Source organism: Vanessa atalanta, chromosome 3, assembly GCF_905147765.1.
Source record: "Vanessa atalanta chromosome 3, ilVanAtal1.2, whole genome shotgun sequence".
Taxonomy (NCBI): Eukaryota; Metazoa; Arthropoda; class Insecta; order Lepidoptera; family Nymphalidae; genus Vanessa; species Vanessa atalanta.
The window spans coordinates 10,488,507-10,514,332 of NC_061873.1; the positions used below are offsets into that span (position 1 = coordinate 10,488,507).

The window sequence follows — 25,826 nt, forward strand, 5'->3', positions numbered from 1 at the left end:
TATCACGTAAATATTATTTCTCCTGTATTATATCTCGCTTCGGCGATGGGAGCTGGAGATACTACAATAGTGAGCAAAAGTACTTTATCGATAAGAAATAAGGACTTTGAGACGGTCTTCAAAAGTCCAAAAGAAGTGTTGCTGTTTTTGAAACGATTTTGATACTTTTTGCGTAATTTCAGTAAAGTTGCAAGGTGTTCCAATCTTTGGTTTTGGTTATTGTTTAGTTTTTTATTTGTAGTGTATATTCAGAGAAATAACAGAAGTCGGTTTTTATTTGTGAAAATATTTTATATTATACGAAATCAAAATCACTAACTTTTGGTAATGTATGTTATATTTTTTAGTGTGAATAAAATGTGCTTTTGTTGTCACTTAAAAGCGTAGGACAAAACTAAAACCAACTTGTATTATTTAAATATATAGCCATTTAGTTGTGGTAAAGAAAATAAAGGTATTTTCTTTCATTAATTTAAAAAATGTTTTTTATTTAACTTTTAAGAATAGAGCCTTGATAATAAAAATTACTTTTCAAATATTGAGTTCCGTTGATATTCTACAAAGAGTGCGATATTTCAAGTCCTTTGAAAAATTACGTATTTGACACATATACATTAGTAAATCATATAAACGAGATGGCCTAGTGGATAGAATACGTGCATATTGTGAGAAGATAACGCGTTCAAATCCGTGAATGTGCCGCTTACTCTTTCTTATTATTTCATGTTTTCAATTATTTATATGTTAAGTGATGGATAAACTCAACGAGAGGACAAGAACTTATTGAATGAAATTCTGCCACATCTTTATCCACCAACCTGCACTAGAGTAGAGTGATGGAGTAAGCTTTTAACCTTTTTGACATGAGGGGCAATTGTACATTTGCATTTTGTCTTTGTATAAAACAAAGTCGTTACCCGCCGTCTGTACGCTTCGATATTTTAAACTACGCAACGAACTTTAAAGCGGTTCTCATCAATAAACTGAATGATCCAAGAGGAAAGTTTATATCCATAATAAATGTATATTATAATAGAGAAAAAACCCTGCCTTTATTGTACTCGCGTGAAGCCGGGACTAGTAGTTAGGACTATATAAAATAAATAATTTGCGCTTTATATAGTAACCGCCATTCGAATTGCTTTTTTATTCTTATCAGTTTGTTTCGAACAAGCTCCCCGGAGAGTGACATCGCGTGACACGTCAACGTTAATAGTTTTCATAGATCGTAATTGTTTTAGAGTACAATCACTTTATTTTATGTATTCGTAATATCACTGTTCTATGAACGATCTGCGAAAGTCGTATTGTCTGTCTATAACAATATAAGTACATTATTTTGCGTAGGTACACTACGTTTGGTGTGACTTTTGTTTTATTATATTCATTACACGACTAACTAAATTATTATTTTAACGCAAGACTAACTCAATTGGTAATTTGTGAAGTGTATACGCTGAATGTGAAACTTGATTTATTGCGTTTCAGTTTTGGTTTGCTTTGGCTGTCTGTTAAGCATCGTGTTTAAATGTCTATCACAATGTATTGATGAAAGCTATTTCTCGGTCTTCAAGGATAGCTGTTTATAAATCTGCGTTCTAACAAGGGGAGGTTTAGAATTATGCTGAAAAAACATACATTTCTCTATCCCACAAGACAAATTTTCGTTTAGTTTTAGCATAACTATAAACCCTTTTTTATAGCATTGGTTGGCGGAAGAGCACTCGGGCCACCTGATGGTAAGTGGTCACCACAGACAAAAGCGCTGTAAGAAATATATATATATATATATATATATATATATATAATAACTATTCCTTACATCACCCATGCACCACCAAACTTGTGAACTAAGATGTTATGTCCCTTGTGCCTGTGGTTACACTGGCTCACTCACCGTTCTAACCGGAACACAACAATACAGAGTACTGTTATTTGGCGGTAGAATATCTTCGGGCTTGCACAGGCCTTACCCCCCAAGTAAATTATCCCTAAGCATTTAATTGAAATTTAATACGTAAATAAATATAAAATCGTATATAAATATGATATACGATATTATATACGAATACTATATATTATATAAGATACTTTTCTCTTAACTAATTGGTCTTTACCAATTAGTTCTTGTATCAGCCTGTCATTAACTTCAGCCTTGAACATGAATCTGTCAATATTTGTTTCTATATTAATGTAAGTGATATCATTTGATGGACGGGCGCACCTCTACACTAATAAATTGTTTCGTCATTATCGTTAGCTTGAGTCCTGTCAGATTTATCATAGATTTTATGGATTATTAGATAAACGTTATCAATGTTTCCCACGTAGATATTCGGATTGGTATAGTGAAAACACATTTAAATGTATTCATTCCAATTGAGTTCAAGTCTACAGTTAAAATAAGAGATGTTCGTAAAAGATAACTCTGATATATTCTGTATGGTATGGAATTTTTGCTCGTTCTTTTCTAAGCCAAAGAAAAATTCTTTGGTATAGTTTTTTTTTTACACGAACGAACTTGGTATAATGCTCTTTTTTATTACTAACGAATTCCATAAGATTTCATATCGCCTAACAAGGATCTAGAATTATTTATTTATATGCATTATAAAAAAATAAAACAATTAGTCATTTGCCTCTTGTGCCATCTTCGATGCTTTCTATTGTTCTATAACGAATACTAAGCTTACATAATCGGCTCTTTAGTTTTTCAATTTATAAATTTTATTTTGAATTGCTCTATCTGATCTTGAGTTGTCAAATTCTTACACTGTCAATGTGCCTCCAACTACGGTTTGTTATTGTTTATGTTTGGCAGTAGAATAAATAGAGTGTGGATGGTACTCACACAGACGGGCTTGTCTGCCCGACGAAGCCCTGCCACCGGTCGAATATATCTTTATTTTATATTTCGAAGGCTTTGTGTGGTTACATTTGATGTTATTATTAATTACATGTGAGTCTTACGTGTCGACATGTTTTATGAACATAGATAACTGATTTGTATTTTATACTTGCAAATAATTTAGCCTTTGCAATACCATATATTTTTCGATATCGAATTATTTGTTCGTATGGGTAGGTTAAACCAGAGACGACTGGCTAAGTAAACCATCTCTACACTGGCTGGCTTAGAGCCAAAATTCAATATTTGAACTGTTTGCCTTACTTTATGTGCATTGGAGTCAACGCTAAATGTACTCAAGTTTTCGCTGGTGACGTAAAACGTTATGTATATTTCCAAGAACTTATTATATTATGTCGAGAGGAGGATGAGACATTTAGAGTGCCGTCGTCTGTATACGACGAGTGCCAAAGTGGTCTTGTACCTTCAGGAACATCTCAAACAGTAACCTCTTAAGGGGCGTATTTACGTCATTTTGCTGTTACCTGACCTCGAAAGTGGAAGATATTTTAAACAAAATTCTGAATTATTTCGGTTCTCAACTGATTTTTTTATTTTCTCTCTAAAGACTTATATAATAAAGTTTGATTTATATTTTTACTTTTGCGCAAAACAAAAACGTCTTTATCGTCCAATTTTTACGATAGGATTTTTAGGTACATCCTAAGTGAGATTTAACATTTTAATTAAACAATAGAGTTTTTAAACCAAATTGTATTCATTGATAATTTGGGTTATCTGGGCAAACTTAACTGGTTTTTCGTATTAATATACTATAATATACATATATATATACTCAAATATTTATATCTAAAAAATTATATATGAAATTTGCAGGTGTCGCGGGCCAATTAACGAATACAACAAGCAAACGGAACACTTTCGTCGGTACACCGTTCTGGATGGCGCCTGAAGTGATAAAACAGTCTTGTTACGACAGCAAAGCCGACATATGGTCGCTGGGAATCACAGCAATAGAACTAGCGAAAGGCGAACCCCCCAACTCCGAACTTCATCCCATGAGAGTGCTATTTCTCATACCAAAAAATAACCCTCCCCAGCTGACCGGCAGTTATTCGAAACCATTCAAAGAGTTCGTCGAGGCGTGCCTGAATAAGGACCCCGAAAATGTAAGTGTGTTCGTTATCTGTGATCGATTAGTGATTGATCGTAGGTTTGAATGACAATGTAGTTCTAGGGATATTGCCCTCTTTAGCGAGATTTTTCTTACATATAAAACGAAGTATACATAATATATAATATAGCATTTAGCATTCATGCGAGCAAGATAATGACATTGCTATTTATATTTCTACTTATTGCAAATGAACCTTTAAAAGTAGGATGTTAATTAATTAATATATTAGATAAAGAAAAATATTTCATAACACTATATAAAATATTTTAATAGTTTTCATACTAAAACAGATGATATTTTCTACGTTTCAGAGGCCGACAGCAAAAGAGTTGTTAAAATTTCAGTTCATCAGGAAGGCTAAGAAGAATTCGTATTTAATGGATCTTATAGATAGGTATAAGAAGTGGAAGGCGCAGAGGAGTGAGGAGAGCGAAACCGAGTCGGAGAATTCGGATTCGTGAGTACATTGCAAATATCTAACCGTCTTGTTTGATGTTGGAACACATTATCGCAACAACATCGAATGTTATCGCATTTTCAAACGCAGAAATTCATTTTATTCATTCGAATCACGTAAAACTGCGTGATCTACATACTTTAACTCCAGTAGTGACAAATTGATAATGGGAATTTAAGTAGTGGAATCTATAATAAGACCAAGTGTAAAAACAGATGAGAAGTAAAACTATAAAACAGCTACTTATCTACTGAATAAAATCGATTTATTTACCTTCTATGTGCAATGAATTCTATGTTATTGTCGTCTAATTAGATATCCACATACGTAACGTTGTAACATTATGCAATTCGTAGGGTATAATAGATAAAGTTACGAAACTCCCGTCCTGTCAAATGTGTAATTTAGATTTTATTATATTTTGACTTTCAATGTATATGTAAATTATTATTCATAATAATTTATTCTTTTCTAAACACGATTTAAAAGATTTACATAAATGTTTTCAACGTAATCCTTTAAAAAAAATCGATCTTTTTATTAGCGATTGACAATTTATTGACACGTTGTTATTTTAAAAACAAGTAGTTTATAATAGTTTTTTTTGAATACGGGATATATAATTGAATTGTAAATTAAAAAAATATATTATATAAGTAGTCTAGAATTTGTATAGCGTAAAAGTAATTGAATTCATGATGGTTCTCCTTGGTATAATCGACATGCCGTACGTGTGGTAGCAGCACGTTTAATTGACACGATACACTTGTAAAACGGAAGTACACTTGTAAAATTAAAAGTGCTCTTTAGGGTTGACGCACATCTGGCGAAGTCTTACGCAGAATAAGCTCGCAGAGAATTTAGCAAACCCTCACGTGTTCGTGACCGTATTTTCTAGAAATAATGCAAATGATAAATTACTTTGATTTAACCATAATAGTAAAGACTCGTGGATCAGGCTAAAAGGAACCAGTCAGGTTTTTATTCAGGTTTTTTTTTTTAAAATAATTTCATGCAATATTGTTCATTATATATGTATAATGTTCGTATCATTTAATGTTAACTCTATATATACTGCCAAGGAATATATTTCGACAGCGATTAATGTTATTGTAATTGCATTAAATTTTATACTTATGACTCACTTCGTATTTGTATCAAGGATAAATACGTTTATTTATTGCCTAAATAGCGCAATCAATGTAACCGTGATCACCGAATCGCGTGTGCTGCTGAATTATAAAAGGATCAAATATGTTCCTTTGTTGCAATCTGGCTTCTATTTGTGGTAGAATAGGACATTAGGCTTCGTAGTTCCTTGCGCCAGTGGTTCTCAAGCGACTTCAATATTATTACGAGATAAATTTAAGATATTTTCCTTCGATAGTTCATAAAATAAAAAAATATTGTCTTTTACACGGCTGCTGCAGTCCCGTCGGTACATTTAGAGTTTTGATTTGAAGAAAATGTAAATAAATAAAATAATGAATAATTAAGAGTGTGTTCGGTTTTTGTAAAGAAATTTCTGTTTTTTGGCGCATATAATGTATCGTTATTGTTCAGCGCAACAAAATACCAAAGAGTCTCCAACCTCAGAGTATTCCGCGACTTTATTGAGAACCACTGGAACACAGCATTAAACGTAGCGTGAGTCATTATTGTGATTACCTTTGTCTTAGTTCATAATAGTGTATTATGTCATCTGGTTTCGTAACTCGTTTCTACTTGTCTATTTTATATATTTGTAAATATTACATGGGTTTTAGTATGCATGATTTATTTCTGAAGCTATTTGTTTGTGTTGATATTAGGATCTTATTTCATGTCAAATCATATAATTTGCATAAGGTTGTTAGGTTGAAGAATTATGGGGATAATATGTAAAGTACACACATTCCTATAGACGTTGTTCATAATGCATATAGAATCAAAACTATGTCGTATAATTATATTGAAATAAACAATTTGTTAATATTTATGACTGATTTGTGTCCTGTTGTTTGTGTTTAATTTTTCCTTCACGATAGTATCTACATTCCCAAGTAGTAATCAATCAGAAAGGAATAGTACCTTTAATTTAATCTTGTTTTATGCCGACTCTATAGCGCTGTTCAATTATATAAACAAGTTACAAATTTACAAAAATACGCGTTTATGGTTTGTAATAATGTGTACATGCGTCGACTTCAATTTACTTATTACGGGTATTTTAATCTGTGAAATGATCCCACCTCTCGTTTAATGATATATATTGACGTAAATGTGTTTATATACAATAGTGCTTAGAAATAAAAGCAGCAATTTACTCGTTGCAGTGAGGAGTGCAGTCGCGGCGACGGCGAGGCGGACGAGCCGTGGATCATGACGGTGCGCGGCGGCGCGGGCGCGCGCGCGGCCCCGCTGGCGCACCACGCGCACCTCGCGCACCACGCGCACCTCGCCGACGACAAGCGGCGCACCATGCACGACGACGCCGGTAAACATCTATTCAAAAACGACCTCAATCTTAGTTTTTAGTTTAGTAGTTTAAATTTTTAGAGTTTCTGGACAATATCCAAACTAATAAACTAACTTTTGCGAAAGTGTTTTGATCTAGTATAGATACCTAGTCGAAAAAATAGTCAAAGAGATAAAATGTTTTTTTATTAATAATAAAGTATTTAATCACTGCTTAGAAAAATATTAATGTTTTATCTTTAATTTACTTAATAAGTAATATATATTTGCTCTTATTTAATTGGTAGTGATTGCACGTCTCAGACGCATTGAATTTACCAGTGAATTACACAAATTTACATCCGTGTACAGACGGTGATTCGATGCCCAAGTCGTTTTAACATATTGACAATGTTGTGTTCCAGTGATACCTTCCCCAACGTCGCCGGTCGCCCCCAAACAGAACGGCTCGTTGAGCGCTCGCGAGGACGTGCCGGCCGACAACCACAACAACCACAAGCCGGCGCCGCTCAACAACAACACCCCCGACAAGCAACCCGTTAGTAGACATTCTCATTCTGTTTTATACAGTATGTTCCAAATATCCACCTTTTAGACAAGCTTGTATTCAGAAGTAAAAATAAGTGTTTAACAGTTATTGAAAAACATCTCACATATAACATTAAAGAGACTGAGAATAGGAAAATAAAAGAAAAAAAATATATAAGAACAATACATATAAAATTGTGTCTGTAATAAAAAGGCCAGTGAGACCACGAGTTAAAAATAAAAAGTTAAAAATTACTATGTCTTTGTAAACATTTCTGTCATGTATGGCTTTGCAGAAAACATCAAAATCGTCACAAACTTCGACATGCTCATTAAGACAAGCAGACGCTCTTAACAGAAAAATAAAGCAAATAATAAAGCATATAATATATTTATATTTGAATAAAGCATAATTAAGATACTCGTTCAGTCATTACGAATAAATAATGAATTGAAATGAAACGAGGCGCATGTACCAGTATTGTATTGTAAACAATAAGAGAGCCACTTATGATTCCAGTCGCGCCAGTCGCCGCTCGTGTCCCCCGAGCAGCGCGGCGCCAAGGAGCGCGAGCGCGCCGAGCGCGACCGCGACGAGCGCAAGGAGCGGGACGCCTCCAACAGGGACAGCGTAGTCTATAACAATAAAGCGGTGAGCACTCGAGATGCGATCAGTGCTGACATTGTATTTGAAGGCATTTCAAATCGTTAGCATCCATTCGTGTATTTGTGTAAATTAACAACTTTTATCTTGAATTTACAAATTGAAGTGCCCGTAGGTAGCGTGGAAGGCGTGGTTTTCCTATAGTACAGTTGATACTATGCTCTTTTGTTTTCATATAAGCGTTAATTCATTTGCTCTAATTTGCGTTAATTCTATTCAAGAGGAAATTTAAAGATTTTCTAAGCATTGTTTTTAAACTGTAACGACATTGATATCACGAAAAGACTTCCTGTTTTTTAAGTATGCAAGTGTTGATTCTCACGAGGCCAAGAGGGCTTTGTCGTATCGACTTAGAGTTGAAATAATAAATTTAAACTGTATAATAATTTTATCCAAACATAACACATTGTTTTGGTATGATTTTCAGTCATCGCCGTTGGATCACAGAGGAGCAAACAACGAGGAGAACAAAGTGAGGCGACACGCTTATCTCCAGCAACTTATATATCCGTTATTAAACGAGGTAACAATATTTAAATTAAACATCTGATAAAGTTACTCTGTCTTAGCCATAATAATATATATTCATTGCGTTGTTTTCTAATATTGTTTAATTGACATCAGTGAAAATTAGTCCTCGGCATGTAAACGATTATTTCGTAAGGCATATGGTAATGGCATTTTTTAAGATGATACAGTTTATTTACTGATAAAGTTAGTCCATATTTAAAATATAAGTAATTTAATGAAATATCGAATGTATAATAATCTGCACCGGGTCGTCCCCAGCTGTCTCGCAAACACGGCGCGGGCAGCGCGGCCGCCGTGGAGGAGCTGCGGCGCGCCTTCGACGCCGCCGAGCGCGCCGCGCCGCACCTCACGCGCGCCTTCGTGCAGCAGGTACACACACAATCACACACACCTACATACACCCACACACACCCACACACGAGCGCTGCACGTGATGATTGCACTGCACTGAGCACGTCACGTGACACACGTGTACACGAGACTTACTAGCACGTTACACACTGAAACGATGCAAAAGCGCCCGTATTAATTTTTTGTGATTGTTAAATATTGAGTATAAAATATTGTTAATAATAAATATGACTAACACTTAACACAATATAAATAAATCTTTTTGTATATACATATCTATGAAATTATATTTATGTATAGTAGTAAAATAAATATTCCGAAGCAGTTGTAAATTAACATTTAATTATTTAGCATTAAAAATAAATTAATTCTATAACATGACTGTACCGAAGTGCCTGTGACTTTAGAAAGTATTTTTGCTTTTAATAAATTCAATTATGAACCGTGATATGAAATGCATTATCAAATATATTGTCATTTAATCGATTCTTAGTGGATTAATGATAATAATTCCGATACTTATTTGTGATTTACATTCCCAGGTGGTACAGAGAGTGGCCACGCAGTCACACCAACCGTCCCCACCCTCACATAACTCGCAACAGTGGATGAGGTAGGTAAGTAACACCACATCAATTTTTTTCATATCATCGCCATATAAAGTTATTTGTAAGTATTGTTAACAAAGCTATCGAAGTTATTTATTTTTGAATTAAAAAAAAAAAAGTAATTTCATGTTGCGACTAATGCTTTTTAAAAAGATTCCATCCGAATACTATTGCTGTGCTCAATCTCAACAAATAACTTAAAACAAAAGTCCTTGTTTTATTTCTATTACATACACACATTTACGTACATTGGAATTTAGCATTAAATAATAAATGAGTACTTAAATGTTTAAGCCTGGTACGCAATGTACTAACGTGTCCGCTCCGCAGGACCCCGTAACGCCGGCGGCCGCCCGCAGCGCGCCCCGCCCCGCGCCGCGCCCCGCGCCGCCCGTCGTGACGTCACTCGCCAGCGGCGCTACATATATTATATTTTGTTACCCTAACATAGTGGCTAATATTGAACTAAATAAGAGAGAACCTAAATTCCTGCGTTATCGCGTTGATATAAACGGATCATTGAGGTGGTCGAGGGGCTTACGGATGTCTGAATTTATTAGTGTTTATAGTTTCTTACTCGCTGAGGAGTGGACCACTGGCCGACTGGCTGCAGTCGGCGTTCTCGTATATGAGAAATTTGTTTCGAGGGGAAAAGGATTCATGTCTAAATATTTATTAACGCTGGCGATATTATGGTGTTGGTGATGCGAAAAAACTATACAAAAAGGAAAGATAATCTTTTATGTTTAAATATTACTATTAAATATGTTCTATAAAATCCACTAAATGTACGATTATTTTATAATAACATTTTATACCGGTTTTTGAGTATAACTAACGCCATAATTATGTTTCGAAAATATTTTATGATTAATGTAAATTTTTAAACATAATTCAGTTATATAATGTTTATACTTGAATATGCGTTAGTCACGCGTTAGTTTGAAATTCATAACTTTCATTGTAACATTTATTAATTACATACTTCATATTCTTTGACCACAGCGAAATGTAACCGTCGCATTTTAATTCTAAAAAAACATATAATAAGATATATAATATATATATTAAACGAACAAATTCTATCCACAATCCGTCTTCTAGTGACCTTACTATACCAATCGTTTGCTAAAGTACCACTTATAATATTTGTATCTGTGACGCCAAGTTGCTATGCCATAGATAAAAAATATAAACACTAAAGTTACGTCTTCAGATAGAATATTCGTTTTTCATGTAAATATAAACGTCTTTTTACCGTGAGAGTAAAATTCTCACACAAATTGTAACAAAAAATTACCTTTTTTTTTAGAATTAGCGAGTCGTTTCTGATAGAATTGATTTGACAGCGACTGTTTTGTATGCGTGTTCGTTTGTTTGTAATTCTTTCACAATTAATTTATTAATTATCGTCGAGGACTCATTAGCTACACTTGTCCAATATTTTGCCATATATTTTTTTTGTTTCTAATAAAAGTTTTGTATAGTGGCCTGATAACGTTAGGCGTCGAAATTCTAACGTATTTGTGCTAAAGATATGTTGAAATTTTGGTAGTGTTTCTTTAGTGTCATTCCAGACAAAAGACAACATTGTCAGCATTTATAGATTTATGAATTAATTCTTCGAACTTGATTTCGTTCTTGTTCTAATTTTAATCACTGCGGAGTTGATCATCGTGTGCACTGTGACCGTTTAAAAAAAGGTTATTAGTTTAGATTTGAAGAACTTAGTTATTAATCTAATTCGGTTACATACCGACTTTGTAATAAATCTACGACTAATGAGATGTTTTAAAACATTATTCTAATATTTGTTACAATTTTTATCTTAATTTTATTTCGTTTAGATAATACCGTTGGAGGCGATGCGAACTGAGTATTCGCGAATGAAAAGTATTCCGACGCCGATGAGCACGCGGTGTCGTCACTTGCTTAATATGCGACAATATTTAGCAATCGGAACTATATAGAGTATATTATAATGAAGACTACAAAACAATTATTATTGCTGTGTAAAAATGTAAACCTATTATAAATGTGTAAATTGTGTAGTATAATATAAAGAAAACAGTTTATGAAGTGTTCTTATAAGCGTATGGAGATAGCTGTGTTCGCGTCCCGGGAGCCGAGCCCGCCAGTTCGTAACCTCTAGTTTAACCTTTCCATTCTTATGCTAAGTTAGGAAGCACTAAATATTGCCTCTAAAACGTAGTCGTAAGTCGGCGGGCTCCGCTCCCGGGTCGCATCGTGTTCTGCCTTTTATTTTTGTTTTGCCATGCGTTAAGTGCATGGGAGATGTTAAGTTGATTTCGTGAAGAAACAAAAATTATTTTTCCACTCGATGGTATTATATTGTAATGCGTGTAGTGTTAGAGTTGGGCGAAAATTGTTGATTATTGATTAAAATTAGGTGTTTGTGGCATTGGATCGTAGTTGAGGCGCGTCGGCCGCGGTCGCGGTAGAGGTTGTAGTTGTTACCTACGGGGATTCGCAGATTGTTCACGATCGCGTCGTTTGGTTCATGGGTAATGTGATCATAATTACATAGTTAATATAATATATATAATTATAATTAAAAAGCCGATCGTAGTACTGCGTAAACCGTTGCGAGTCGGTCCGTCGCCTGTGCCAGCAAATAGCATGTCGGTTATGAAACAACGCTTTACTGAGTAACTGTGATATAAATATACGGTGAATCGTCTTGGATGTTAGCGGATAAGGCATTCGGTCGCATATGTGCGCACATGCGCACGAGTGACGTGCAGTCGCCGCACATGTGGCACATGTGCGCACACGTGCGGTCGCGGACGGGCCGGCGCGCGGTGTGCGCGTAACGAGATGTAACCCACTCATGCACCAGTCGAAGTAACAGCTCACGACGCGTACCATTAGTGCAATGGTCAATTAATGTTACGGCGTCATTCTAACACGTTTATGTAGGAAACAAATTTGACTCTGGAATAAAAGAAGTTATTTAATTTTGGATGTATTCGTTTTATTTATTTCTATACCCCCATTACTATAAGTTAGAAATTATTAAAATGCTTTTTATAATAGTTAGGATTTTAAAAGAACTGTTACTAAAAAGTATATTTTATAATATACGAATGATGAGATTGATAGTAAAAACTATTTCTGTTTTATAATTTTTTTATCTATATTATACAAAACATGTAAGTGGCTTACTATCTCATTATTTTACTTTCACAAAGTTTATTTTCACATGAACAAAAATAAATTAAACTAAGAATACTAAGAATGTCTCGTTCAGTTCAGCTGGTAATGAAGTAACTTGAAATGAAACAATGTGTTGCGAATATAAGATGTTTTTATTAATTAGGTTACATTCGTACGTTTCACAACACCAACAAATTGTATAAAAAAAGTTATTATAAAATCTTATTTACGAATAATACAGTACATTTTTTGTTGTTTGATCATGTGCAGGTAAGGGATTTAAATTATATACTTAGTACTTAAATATGTTCTGTAAAATACAACCTTGACTAGGTGTAGCTTGACAAGTTTAAGGAAATAAAAACAAATTTTATAGCTTTGCTACAGATTGAAATGACGAATTATTGTTTTAAAACTCAATTAAATTCTAGATTTTATATCTTTACAACAGTGAAAACGTTAATAATAATGTTATAATTGTATCAAAGAAATATTTCAATTTTATTTATTCCTAATTTTAAATAAATAATACTAACTCATATACGGGTCAGTCAGTACAAATGACGAAATAAAGTACAAAACAAAATCTCGTCATTAAAACGTATGTAGGTTTGAAGGGTGAGTGAGCCAGTGTAACTACAAGCACAAGGGACATAACACCTAAGTTCCCAAAGTTTGCACATTGGCGATGTAAGAAATGGTTAATATTTCTTCATAGACAATAGTCATTGTCTATGGGCGGTGGTAACCACTTACCATCCCAGTTGACCCATTTGTTCGTCCGCCATAAAAAAAGTATGTACCTCTTTCCAATTAATAAGAATAAATATATAGTTTTGGGATTTTAAAAGTTGTTATATGTTTTAAAAGATGCCTTACTCGTCGTGTTTTATTGTTTACATTATTTTCTTAGGTTATACAACAAGAGGCGGATGGAGCGCGGAACATTATAGTTAAGCATTAAAAGCAAATACTAAAGCGAATGCAAATATTATATATAAAGCCAACATGTCTAAACATATTTATATAAAGTCGTGTTCTTTCACAATTTATTTTAGTAGAATCAAATTACATATTGTAGGTAATTTTTCTATAAGGAAACTGTGGTAAATCTCAGCATAATAATGTATCAGCCCCGCAATAAAATTACAACCTGGGTAAAAATCGGTCATCAGATTATCGCTAAATATCCTTTAATGTATAATGTAGGTATATCAAACTTATGAAAGATATCGTCATTATAGACAGCATAAAACAAAACCATAGATAAGATATAAATATAGTAATTTGCCGGCGGCCACAGCGGTAATTTATCGATGATTGACTTAAAAAGGTGGTGGTCATGAAACTATTGACCTCACGTGAATCCGCCTCACAGGCGCCTTGTTGGCTATATATAAAGCAACCAAGATGTGCGTGCATATATTAGAGCCAAGAAGTAAATAGTTAAATTAATATTAGTGATTATAATCACTTACATTTTATTATTAATAATTATTGAAAATATTTCGGTAAGTTAAAAAATGTAATAGTCGTATTAATTTATGTTCCATCGTGGCATAAGTAAAATATAACGTTTAATATTTAGATTAAAAAAAAAAAAGATTTAGAACGAATGAAATAAATAAACTACAATCGTCTTTGAAAATTTATTATCTGTTTAGTTTTACATAATACTTTCCGGGTACAAAAGTAAACAATTCTTTATATTCAACATTATCATTAAGTATATTATTTTCCACAGAAATCTTTAAATTATATATAGTAAAAATAGTATTGACATAAAAGGTCAGTCCCAATACACAGTTTCATTTGTTTTTGTTTATTATGTTTCAATAATAAATTAAATTTCAAACATGATCAATTAAAGTTAGTCACATTAGGCACAAAACTAAGTATAACAATTCTATAAATATTTACTAAATTAAGTATAAAGAATGGGGTTATTGATATATTTACAAATAACATTATCAAGTACAATGCAGTCGTAACCTACTTTATACAAACACTTACAAACCTTACTTATACTTATTGTAATCAAAAGACAACTAGTTAGTAGGTAATTAACTAATTACATTTTAGAATTGATTCTGTCATTATTAGGCTTATCTTTATTTGATGCTGGCGATCTTACCGTATGAAAATATTATGACCATATTGAAATCGTATAAGAAAATCAAGAATTGTTCTTGCTTTTTTATTATTATTATGAGTTATCATATTATATATATGGAATGACATAACAGAATGTGTATTATATTACCTTAAAATTAAATTAGCATATGAAACATAGACTCGTTTGTTTTTTATTTCAAATTAAAAGGTATTCGTCATATTATATAGATATCCTTTATAGGAACTTTAAAAAAAGCGATAAAAATAAATATTCGTAATAAAATTAAAACCAATCTTAAGCCCTATCATATTTGTTTACGGTCAATTACAAAATAATTGAAATGAATTGTAGACGTCGATGTTTGTTTATTGTTTTACAGTTTATAATAATTGTTGCTAGTAATCATTGTCAAGATCATATTTAAATGTTTTGACATTAAATATTATAACAAAAAAAAAAACGTTTTTTTGATTAAAATTGATGTAAAAGGATATTTGAAATCAATTAAAATAATTTTAACTGTGTGACTAAATTATAAGTCGTTAAAAATATTTTAATAATGCTATGCTGGGTTTTTATTGAATTCACGAAACACAAGATGATATGAATTTTCGATTAGAAATTGTGTGATTATAAACGAGTTGTTTGAATGTGTCAGAGTTCGAACAAAACCCGTTAGTCAACTCGACGCAGTTCCGTTGGAGCAGAGATTCTGCCCACGAGATGTGTATCACACCCACGGGCATTACATGTAAAAATCAGTACAATATCCTACTTTCCTTGTACTTTCACTTGGGAAGTAAGATCTATATTGGCAGTTAATTTTCAATTGACTACAAAAATGAATATTTTTGAATTTTTAATAATATCAAAATGGTTGATGAGTTCTACGATAAATTAATACAACGCACAGTATCAGTTCTATATTTATCGACTCTGCAATATTTTTTACTTTTTTTAATATTTCAAACGGAATTTAATGAGATCAATTTAAATGGCCAAAAACATTTTCCATTACATGTTCGAGTACACACTTAAAGAACATGAGATAACGGATAAAATGAAGTCATTTGTAAACGTCTCTACATTCACAGAAGTCGATAAATAATTTAGGCCCTACTTATCTACAAAAGCTATATATATTTCTTGTACCACGGCAGGTGTGAAAACTTAAGGTCACACTCCTTATTCTGCCGTGCGTCAACCGCGAGATTACTAATCAAAACACACGATAGCGCGTGAGTCATCAAAACTTATAACACTTATTACTTAATCATCTTAAATATCACAGAGGCATTACATAAAACGCACTATTACTATAAAGATATACATATAGTTAGATTGCGACGCTGACACCGGACGAATCCAATTTCTTCATCATACCGTGTTGATCACAGGCAGTGTTGGAATGGGTAGCGAAACGGGACATCGGGGCCGATTTGTGTCCCCTTCGTCCCGTTGACCCCATGGTCTCAAGGTTCACGATGATTCAGGTAACATCTATGGGGAAAAAAAACATTTAAGTGAAACGCGTGCCATAGTGAGTCATGTAGGATTTTCGTGACGCAGAATGTGAGTCAGTCGCATTAGCGGTCACAGCCCGAATACCGATTGACGACTTCTGTTTGCTTGATATTATAATTATGTACACCTTATTAAAATGACAAAGATATCAAAACTACTGCGTATTGGGAATTTACTAAATACATTTCCTGTGAGTTATAATCTATTAAATATTACCTATAACTCACAGGAAAACGTCGAACTTTTGTTTATCTGTTTAACATTGAATGTACGGGACATTGGACAAGAAGTGTTTAAGGAGCTAAATTAGTAGTAATTGAATCAATAACGGAAGTTGCAATTTTATAGTTGCTGATTACGTAACGTCTAAGACCGTAGATTTTACAAGCTCCGACTGTGAATTCATTCACGTAGTATTGGTTATGAAAACGTTTTTGACTTTAATCGTCGTCGTTGATCCAGGATATGACCTATCAATGGGCGGGTTTCATAAACTTGCATCCTGAGAGTTCCGTGTGGAACACGCACTGACATCAGACAAACTAAGAGATTAATTTGATTCTAAGCTAATTATTAATAATTACTGTATTGGGCATATTTAAAAGAACATTACATTACATAACGAGTAGAAAAGTGTAATAAATATGTTTATACGGAAAATGGTTCGAAGCAGTTTTATCGCTTATAGCGATCGCTCACCGACAATCTTTTGTAAAAGAAAAATTGGTAGAAGAACGCATAAATTTTGTTATGATAGCAGAAAATAACCTTTTGTATAAAATATACATTTATATTAAAATGTAACAATGTACCAATCTCAATAATTACAAATTATATATTATTTCCTCTTTGTTATTTCAGTCATAATCGAGTTTTTAATATAGTAATAATAACGAGTATTTTGTTAAAATGTTTATGTATAAACACGAATCGATTACTAATTATTATATAATTAATATTCTCTTGTAAGTAAATTGCTGACGTCATATAAATACCATCTGTTTAAATATATTTCAGGTTCGTTGTTATGTTATATGAAATAATCCAGTACTATAAAAAAGTAATAAAGTTTGAAGTTCAATGAAATAAAACAACGTCCTTTTATGCAGTACGAGGCTGTTCGTTATCAGCGTTCCGAACGCACCGTGACCGTAACATATCTTCAATTATTATTTATATGACTGGTTTCATTCAAACCTTTAAAGGAAAGACATAGAACATAACTATGTTGAATTATGACCAACAATGATACTTAGGTGTAATAAAAACCAATATTGATAGACAACTTGATAATTCCGACATCCTCAATACTTCGTTCGGAAGGGAATCGTTTGTGCCTCGCTACAAACATGTCCTTTATGAGACGATATACCAAGCGGAGTCTTGACCTTTTATCGCGGTTCGTATCGACGCTCCTGCACGCATAAATGACCCACGTTCATTCCAATCTAGGGTTGTAATGCGAGACATTTTATTAATGCGTGAAGTGCATGTATCGGATATAATTTCGGGACAATATTTATATAACGCCCAACCCGTAGAAGATCAGCGTAATGGATTCAATTCCAAGTCACTATGGCCAGTATAAAGGGCAGTCGTAGATGATAGAAATTTATTATGAGCGCATGGTGTGAAATACAGCACATTTTATTACGAATTATAAAAAATATCTATAATTTTACAATACAAAATTCCTATTAGTATTATATACAGTGATCGAAATTTGATCATACATTGTTGAAAATTTGAGGAAAACATATAAACCTCTCAATAGCTAATAAGTAAAATAAAAAAACTGGTCTATCTTTGCCTATTTATATTTATATAAATAATACATTTCCATTTATTTTCTCATATAAAATCGTTGGTGTTTTGTTTATATAAACCGTATGAATAAAAAAAGGAAGTTTAGTAAATATAGAGCGAATAAAATTATTCGATAATTTTTAATGCAATGTCTCAATTTTTGGCTATATGTCGTATTCAAGTGTAATTGCTTGTTGTTTAGTTAGTCATATGAATATATTGCTTTAGTAATACTTGAACAAATACATTGACGGATGACTCAAATCGGTTGATCAAATATGTAAATGTTTGTGTCTGCAGTCCGTACGTTTAAATCGAACCTTATCTTCGCCTGCTGGAATCGCATTAGAATATCGACCTTGTTTAAATTATTATTAAGAATATTTTCTTGTTATTATTAACTTTAAAGCTATCTCTGTGTCCACACGTCGTTGTTTGTTAATTACGTGTCGGAATGAGTCTTTGTTTGATCGATTTTGAATGTCTACGCCTGACTTATTCTCAAAGTAATAAAAAATATTCGAACGCATAAGGATTTGCTACAATGTCTGTAATAAGATAAGATATTATCGTGGGGGTTTGTTTATATGCCGAAGCTTGGGCCAGTGGTCAAAATACGTAAAGCTTGATTGATGATTGTGGTTTAAAAACACTTATGTGCCTAATATGTATGTGTTTGTCTTACGCTCGGTGGCGAAAGAAAATATCGTGAAGAAATCTGCTTGTGTCGAATGAAAGTCTGCCAAATCTCCGAACCTTTAGAAGAAAGATTAAGGCCAGTAATTAAAGTAGAGACATTTACAGATGGCTACTTTAATTTTTTTTATATTTAACATGATGTTCTAAATTTAAAATCTTATATATTAAGGTAAATTCGAATCTAATTGTAAGTTAGCGGTCCGGTAGGTCCTCCTACACACTATCTAACGGGAAGCAGTTACAACATAGCACTGATACAGTTTACTTTCCAAACGATTATGTAAGGAATGTGCTTTATAATTTAATAGTTCAATTGATTATAATATTACTAGTGACCCGCCCCGGCTCCGCACGGTTACAATTTATTAATAAAGGAAATGTTATACAAATATTATTTATAATCTATGGTACTCAGAGATAAAGTCGCTTTCTAATCAATAATTCCATAGATAAACAAACAAGTCTTACTATAGATAGTTAATAAAACTGTAAAAATATTTATAATTTATTGTAAAGTAAATACTTACGTAGTAGTTATAACGAGACTTCAAGTTAGAATACGTAAATACTTGTGTAGCTTATTAAGAAGAATAAATGAAAGATAAATAATGACAAGTTATTAATGAAACATTTGGTGTTAGATTATTATTTATTTATAAACAAAGTAAGTAAAGTAATCTAATTATTTATTTATTTTACTTTAATTTAAATGAGTAATTATCTCGCCAAACATACAAATATATTAAATATTATTTGTAAAATATACAAATGTTAGAAATTTCTGTAGTATCGTTCGATTTCCAAGAAAATATCATCTAATTTGGAATTTCATACTAATGGCGAGGAGATTGTGAACGGATTTTTTAGAAGTGATGACACATTGCGGTGACATGTTTTTGATACAATTAACATTAATTGGCTTCCTTACATATAAATTACATATACCTAATATAAGAAAATCAGTTTGGTGCAACATTAAACCATTAAAAACTATACCATAACCGAAGGAATTTTATTCACAGATAAAAAAATTAATAGCAATTAAATATACCAATATCCTGAAATAAATAAAAAAAATTGCAAAGTTATTATTCAAATTAGGTTTTATTGGTAATTTTGCTGATAATTGCAAATTTAAAAAAAACTAGGAGCATTTCTTTTTTAACTTAACTGCCGTTATTCGTATTGACCGAAACGTTCAAATACCGGTTAAACGAACTGTAAAAAAATTAATCAAATTGGTTTTGAGATTAGCTTAGTAAGTGATGAGTATCAACTTGTTTATATGCTGTAGGTATAATGCATGTCAACGTAACGTGCGAGACAAGGGGACTGATATAACAGAGGTCAACAAAGGTCGCACGAACTGGCCTTCGTTTCTTAATCTTAAATCTATCGGTCAGAGGATATCACTAATTAAGCAAATATAATAACAAATTAATTAGAACAGAACAGCATTAGATGACGTAATAGCAGTTAATACATATGCAGATAAATAATTAAATTTATACTTTAAAGACGCTTTTGAGGACGAACGTTTGTCAACAACTAAATTAAACTTACTGTGTTTTATTACTTAATGGTAAAATTTTAAAGTAATGTGTATAAAATGAGTCGAAGATTGCGGGTTCTGACCCGGGCAAGCAGTACTGAATTTTATGTGCTCATTATGTGTTTAGGAAGGAAAACTAATCTCTAAACCTTCTCTACAAAAGGAAAGGAGACCTTTGCTAAGAAGTACGACGGTTGCAGACTACATTCATAAATTAAAATGTTTTTTCTATGTAGTATGTAGGTTTCCTTCGTCCAAATAAACGGTTACTACAATAAATATAAATCAAATAATATATGATGTTAATATGTGATAGGTCTTTTTTTATTATGTCCGGATAGACATATGACTCCACTCCACCTGATGGTAAGTGGAAGTGGAGTTCAAACGCGAAGACGACTAGCACAGTCAGCTAGAATGATCTGCACCAGTGACCCTCGCCGTGCCAGCCCGCATGATGCCTCTTCATGCCTCGTTTGAATTATATGTCTTCGTCTATGTGCAAACCGGCCTTAACAGGTAAACAGCAATACCTAGTATTGAAGGGTGAGTGAGCCAGTGTATTTACTGATACAAGCGATATAACTTCTAAGTTTATTTGTAGATTTACACTTAAAATTAATAACAGATGTGGGTAACATTCAAAGTGATACGTCTTTAAAGGCGTAAGCAAGTTCTTGACATTAGTGGTGCATGACGAAGTAAGCAATGGTTTGCCTACCTTTTATTATAAATGAAATAAATTTGTTATTGAGTATGTAATTCTAATATCAGTTGGTGATTAAAAATAACGTTTTGTTTTTTGTTAATTACACAGAAGCGTATCAGTTCTCGTTATTGTTTTAACCACAAGTTTCAAACATACGAGTTAATGGCACCAATAGGAAATAGGTTGTGGTTGCTGTAACTTGGGTAGTGACATCACCCTGTGGTTGTCATTCGACGCATTCCGATCGCAATTATAAGAAATGTTGACAGTTTACTAACATTTTTACGTTTTAAATGAAACTCCTACGCGATGACAGTAGAATTTCAATACGAGATTTCTATTGGAACATTATTAATATTAACATATGTAACGCTCGAGTAATATGTGTCTGACGCAAATAGTTTTTTTTTTAATGTAATACGTAGGCGAACGATAAATGGGCCACCTGATGGTAAGTGGTCACCACCGTCCATAGACGCTGTAAGAAATATTAACCATTTATTACATCGCCAATGCTCCGCTGGTTAGTGGTTTGGGAACTATATGTTATGTCACTTGTGCTTGTAGCTATGCTAGTTCACTTACCCTTCGAAATGGAACACAAGAATACTGAGTACTGCTGCTTGGCGGTAGAATTTTTAGTGTTACCTATCCAGACGGGCTTGCACTAAGGCCTACCACCATCTAAACGACACGTCGTACATTTTGTTACGTACGAGTCGCGAGCGCTTTTTTTATAATGACGAATTGAAAAGAAAAATTAATTTACTACCCGTTTTGTCTTTTAGAGTGTTGTATTTATATATATTGCTATTTATATTTTCCGTATTACGTTTCTGCTTGTGTGTGTAATAGTTAATATAATTATAATAATTCTTGTCCATTATCCGTCCGGGAATTACAAACACATCGGAAAAATCATTTTTGTTTAGTACATTAGATAAATATTACATATTATAGACTTTGTTTAGTTAAATCTCTCACATGACATCTTTAATTTGAGAACAGATCATTATTATAAGACACATTAAACAGCATTTATCGGTAAAGTCGACGATAACATTAAAAATAAAGATATTTAAAGTTCCTCCCTAACATGATTAATAAGTAAAAATTCTATGTAGAAATCTATATTTATAGAGAGAATGGAAACGAATTACGAAGTTTAAAAATGTGTTATATGTATATAACGAGAATGTTGAAAAAATACCTTTTATTAGCAGCAGTATATAAAGTCTATAGTATGCCTTGCTAATTTATTTATTTTTATTAATTTAAAAATACGTTTAATAAAAACATTTTACAGGATGTAAACTTATTTATATTGAAATGTTATAACTGTTCCCTATTTATGGAATTTGTTTAGACTGATTTAAATAATCGCATTATTTTAATTGGCGCAAATTACACGGTATGATGGTGTTATGTATACGGTAGTTAATGGTGGTAGTTAGAGTGATTTGTTATTCAAGGTTTATCGTATAGCTTAGCCCGCGACATGGTTTCATTTAGCTTTATACTTTACAACCATCGACTGCCTGGTTAGTCTAGTGGCTGAAAAAGGTTTTCTGTCAAAAAATTCTCAGTATTATCCAAAATACAAAATACTTTGAATTTGGAATTCTCAATAAGTGTCTCTACTCTTTAGAGTGAGGGAGTAGACAGTGCACATGAATTTACGCACACAATTGTGCACTATAATATGTCCTGGGCAGTGACTTGTATCTCTTCAAAATGTTGTGGAAAACAGTCATTGACATCACGTACAACTATTGATTTACAGCTTATATACATCGTCTGGAAGCATTGACATAGACATCATCATTCGCTTCTCATATGCTTTTTTTCTCTATTTATTTTTTCTATATACTGAATAACTGAAGGCTCAATCCAATCACCTTTGGCTATGTTATTTCACTTTTACTGTTTGACAGCATCCGCTTGAGGCGCTTAATACTTGATTAATTAATGCCTTAAACAAAAATTGACTTAGTCGGCTTGTCCAATAACCCTGGGATGAGAGATTATGTTTTATACTACTCTGTTGGAACTATTTATATTTTGTATAACTGTTATTTTTATTTGAACCGTTAGCGTTTGTCTTCTAGAATTTACTTTTGGTTAATACTAAAGGTAACACTGATTCTCTTCAATTATTCCACGGGAAAAAAACAATATTTTGTATTGATGTCTTTTAATTAGAATGTGTTGAGTTACTTGCTAAATCACCCTTCAAACCGGAACACAGCAATACCAAGTACTGCTGTTTGGTGGTATATGTGATATGGTTGTATCTAATCATACCAGAACTATTGATATTCCTTCTCAAGTAAATGTTATATCTCTGAGTATACTAGTCTGAGGACTTATTGCTAGACGGTTTATATAACAAATCTACGAGATTCGGACTTTACATACAATAGAGTTACTGAACTAATTAATGAATGGTTTGATTGCGAGACACAATTCAGTGTTTAAATTATAGTCATTGTTAGGTTTCAATTTAATATCGTGCGCAATAGCAATAGGTATTTTAAATACGACCTTGTCATTATTTCCATGATTATACTGTTTACAGCTATTTGCTATTTATAATATAACTGTATTTTTTTTTTTAATCGTAGCCCTGATATTAATAGTATTAGTATCGATCAAAATTGTTACCCACTTGTAAAATTTATAAAACGATGTTATAAATTGAAATTCGAATGAAATTTATTTCTGAGATTATTAAATACAGTAATTTATGATAATTAATAAACACTTGTAACGTCAATTTTCAACAGGAAATTTTTCGATGTTTATGTAGTACTGAAAATATGTTTTGACATGTTATATTTTTTAATTATTATATATGTAATTATAGAGTTAAACAATATTTATTTACAACCTTGGTATTCTTGATTAGGTCCTTTCCCTTTTCAGACTCTAGGTTTATGTAGAGCGTTTGATTTAAACGGCGACAACGTTTTGAAATAGTAATCCGGATAAAAACCATTATAGTTTTAAGCAATTTGAGCATCGTCATAAATGTGGCAGTTGTAAAAATATATGTGACCTAACCGGACCGCGTTCTTTGACGTATCTATGTATGTATTTAGTGTACGCGCAGATGATTGTAACCTTGATATTACAATATGCCTCTCGCTTGAGGTCAAACTGAATACTTTCACAGTGTTCAATATTTTAGTAACCAATAGTGCGTTCATTTGAGTTTGTTGCTTAAATTTAGAACATCTTTTTCAAGATCGATATTTCTTTTATTTTGAACTTTCACTTGAAGTAACTTTTGATAAGTCGGTACCGTAAATGACTGAATTACTTCTAACGTCTTTTTCATTAATTTTTGTTTACGAAAATTTCTATTCATAGCCTGGTTAATTAGTTCATAAGGGGTAGGAGGTTCATAATATTATGAAAGACAGTCGTTTTTTTGTTGGTAAACTGCAAAATAATAATAAAAAAAAAAAATTATTTCTGGTCCGTGCGTATAAAATATTAATATATTAATTATAAATCTGTCTATAACAAAAATAATGATATTATAACCCATTTTATCTCTTTATAATTATTCGACTAGATATTTAGTACAGCTATCAATAGGCGTATATGGCTTTCAATAATAAATAACCTTTTGTACCGAGAGTTTTACATTCTATTTAAATCAAGTCCGATTTGAGTTTGATATATGTAAATCATTTGTATTTTTTGTAACTCACTAATAACATTCGTTAGGTTGTCTAGTAGCTAAAGAGTGCTACTGATAAGCTTATAGTAATCGTGTTCAAATGTGCTTTTACCTTATTAATATTTCAACTAACTGTTGATATAAGATAGAAGAATAATAAATACCATATAATGTCACACCTTATGTTATAATAATATTTTATTAATGATATGGTTTGCTTGCCTACTAATATTATAAATCCTTAAGCTGGGATGTATGTTTGTTACTTAATCGGTTGGACAGAAATCACGGCGGATTACGAGAGTACATTGAATGTATGTATTTTATAACTATTATTACATAAATACATTTACAAAAAAACTTAAATTTTACTTAAAGATATTATAAGTTGCGCAGTTGCTATAGTTCTCATTTACACTTCAAAGATTAAAAGAAACCCATGTCGTTAAATCTAAAAATAATGCAAACAAAGAAACAACGATCAGACCACGCAAGAGCACAAGTATCTATACGGAAATAAAAAAAAAAGTATAAGTTAATAATTTGCGTTAACCACGCGCCAACCGGAAGGCGCCGAGTCTCGACATTTCTGAGGATACACGCCGATCGGTCGAGTAATATACGGATAAATAAACATACTCTACATGTCGCGCTGGACAATAAACTTGTCAAATATGAGCGTCTTATTAATGTTCTCTAGATTTGTGATGTACTGCCATTGTAGAAATGTACAGAAGCCTGTTAATTTCCCAATTATGGCCTAAGGCCACCTTGGGATAAGGTTTGGAGCTTATTCCGACATACTTCTCCAATACCGGTTCATAAATACACGTTAGGTATATCCGTCACCGCTTAATAAGAAGTTGATTGTCAATACAAATAGCACATGAAAATTTAGAAGCGAATGTCCGGG

At 32.5% G+C, this 25,826-nt stretch overlaps 2 protein-coding genes across 6 annotated transcripts in view; one reads left to right on the plus strand and one right to left on the minus strand.

Annotated features, from left to right (window-relative positions):
- Positions 1–12,627, plus strand: part of LOC125076618 (serine/threonine-protein kinase 26) — an 83,285-nt gene extending 70,658 nt beyond the window's left edge. For 4 of the 5 annotated variants that reach the window (XM_047688491.1, XM_047688493.1, XM_047688483.1 and 1 more), the window contains 9 exons: positions 3,746–4,038; positions 4,358–4,503; positions 6,819–6,979; positions 7,365–7,498; positions 8,009–8,140; positions 8,580–8,675; positions 8,942–9,052; positions 9,577–9,647; positions 9,973–12,627. In XM_047688491.1, coding sequence (XP_047544447.1) covers positions 3,746–4,038; positions 4,358–4,503; positions 6,819–6,979; positions 7,365–7,498; positions 8,009–8,140; positions 8,580–8,675; positions 8,942–9,052; positions 9,577–9,647; positions 9,973–9,982 — 1,154 coding nt within the window. In that variant the 3' untranslated portion in view covers positions 9,983–12,627. Of the gene's footprint in view, positions 1–3,745; positions 4,039–4,357; positions 4,504–6,818; positions 6,980–7,364; positions 7,499–8,008; positions 8,141–8,579; positions 8,676–8,941; positions 9,053–9,576; positions 9,652–9,972 lie in introns of all 5 variants that reach the window. The other variant, XM_047688489.1, reaches the window with a different exon arrangement.
- A 1,827-nt stretch (positions 12,628–14,454) lies between these two features.
- LOC125077053 (integrin beta pat-3-like) overlaps positions 14,455–25,826 on the minus strand; it is a 43,244-nt gene continuing 31,872 nt past the window's right edge. The window contains exon 7 of the mRNA XM_047688841.1: positions 14,455–16,435. The gene's annotated coding sequence lies outside the window, so the exon portion shown is untranslated. The remainder of the gene's footprint in view (positions 16,436–25,826) is intronic.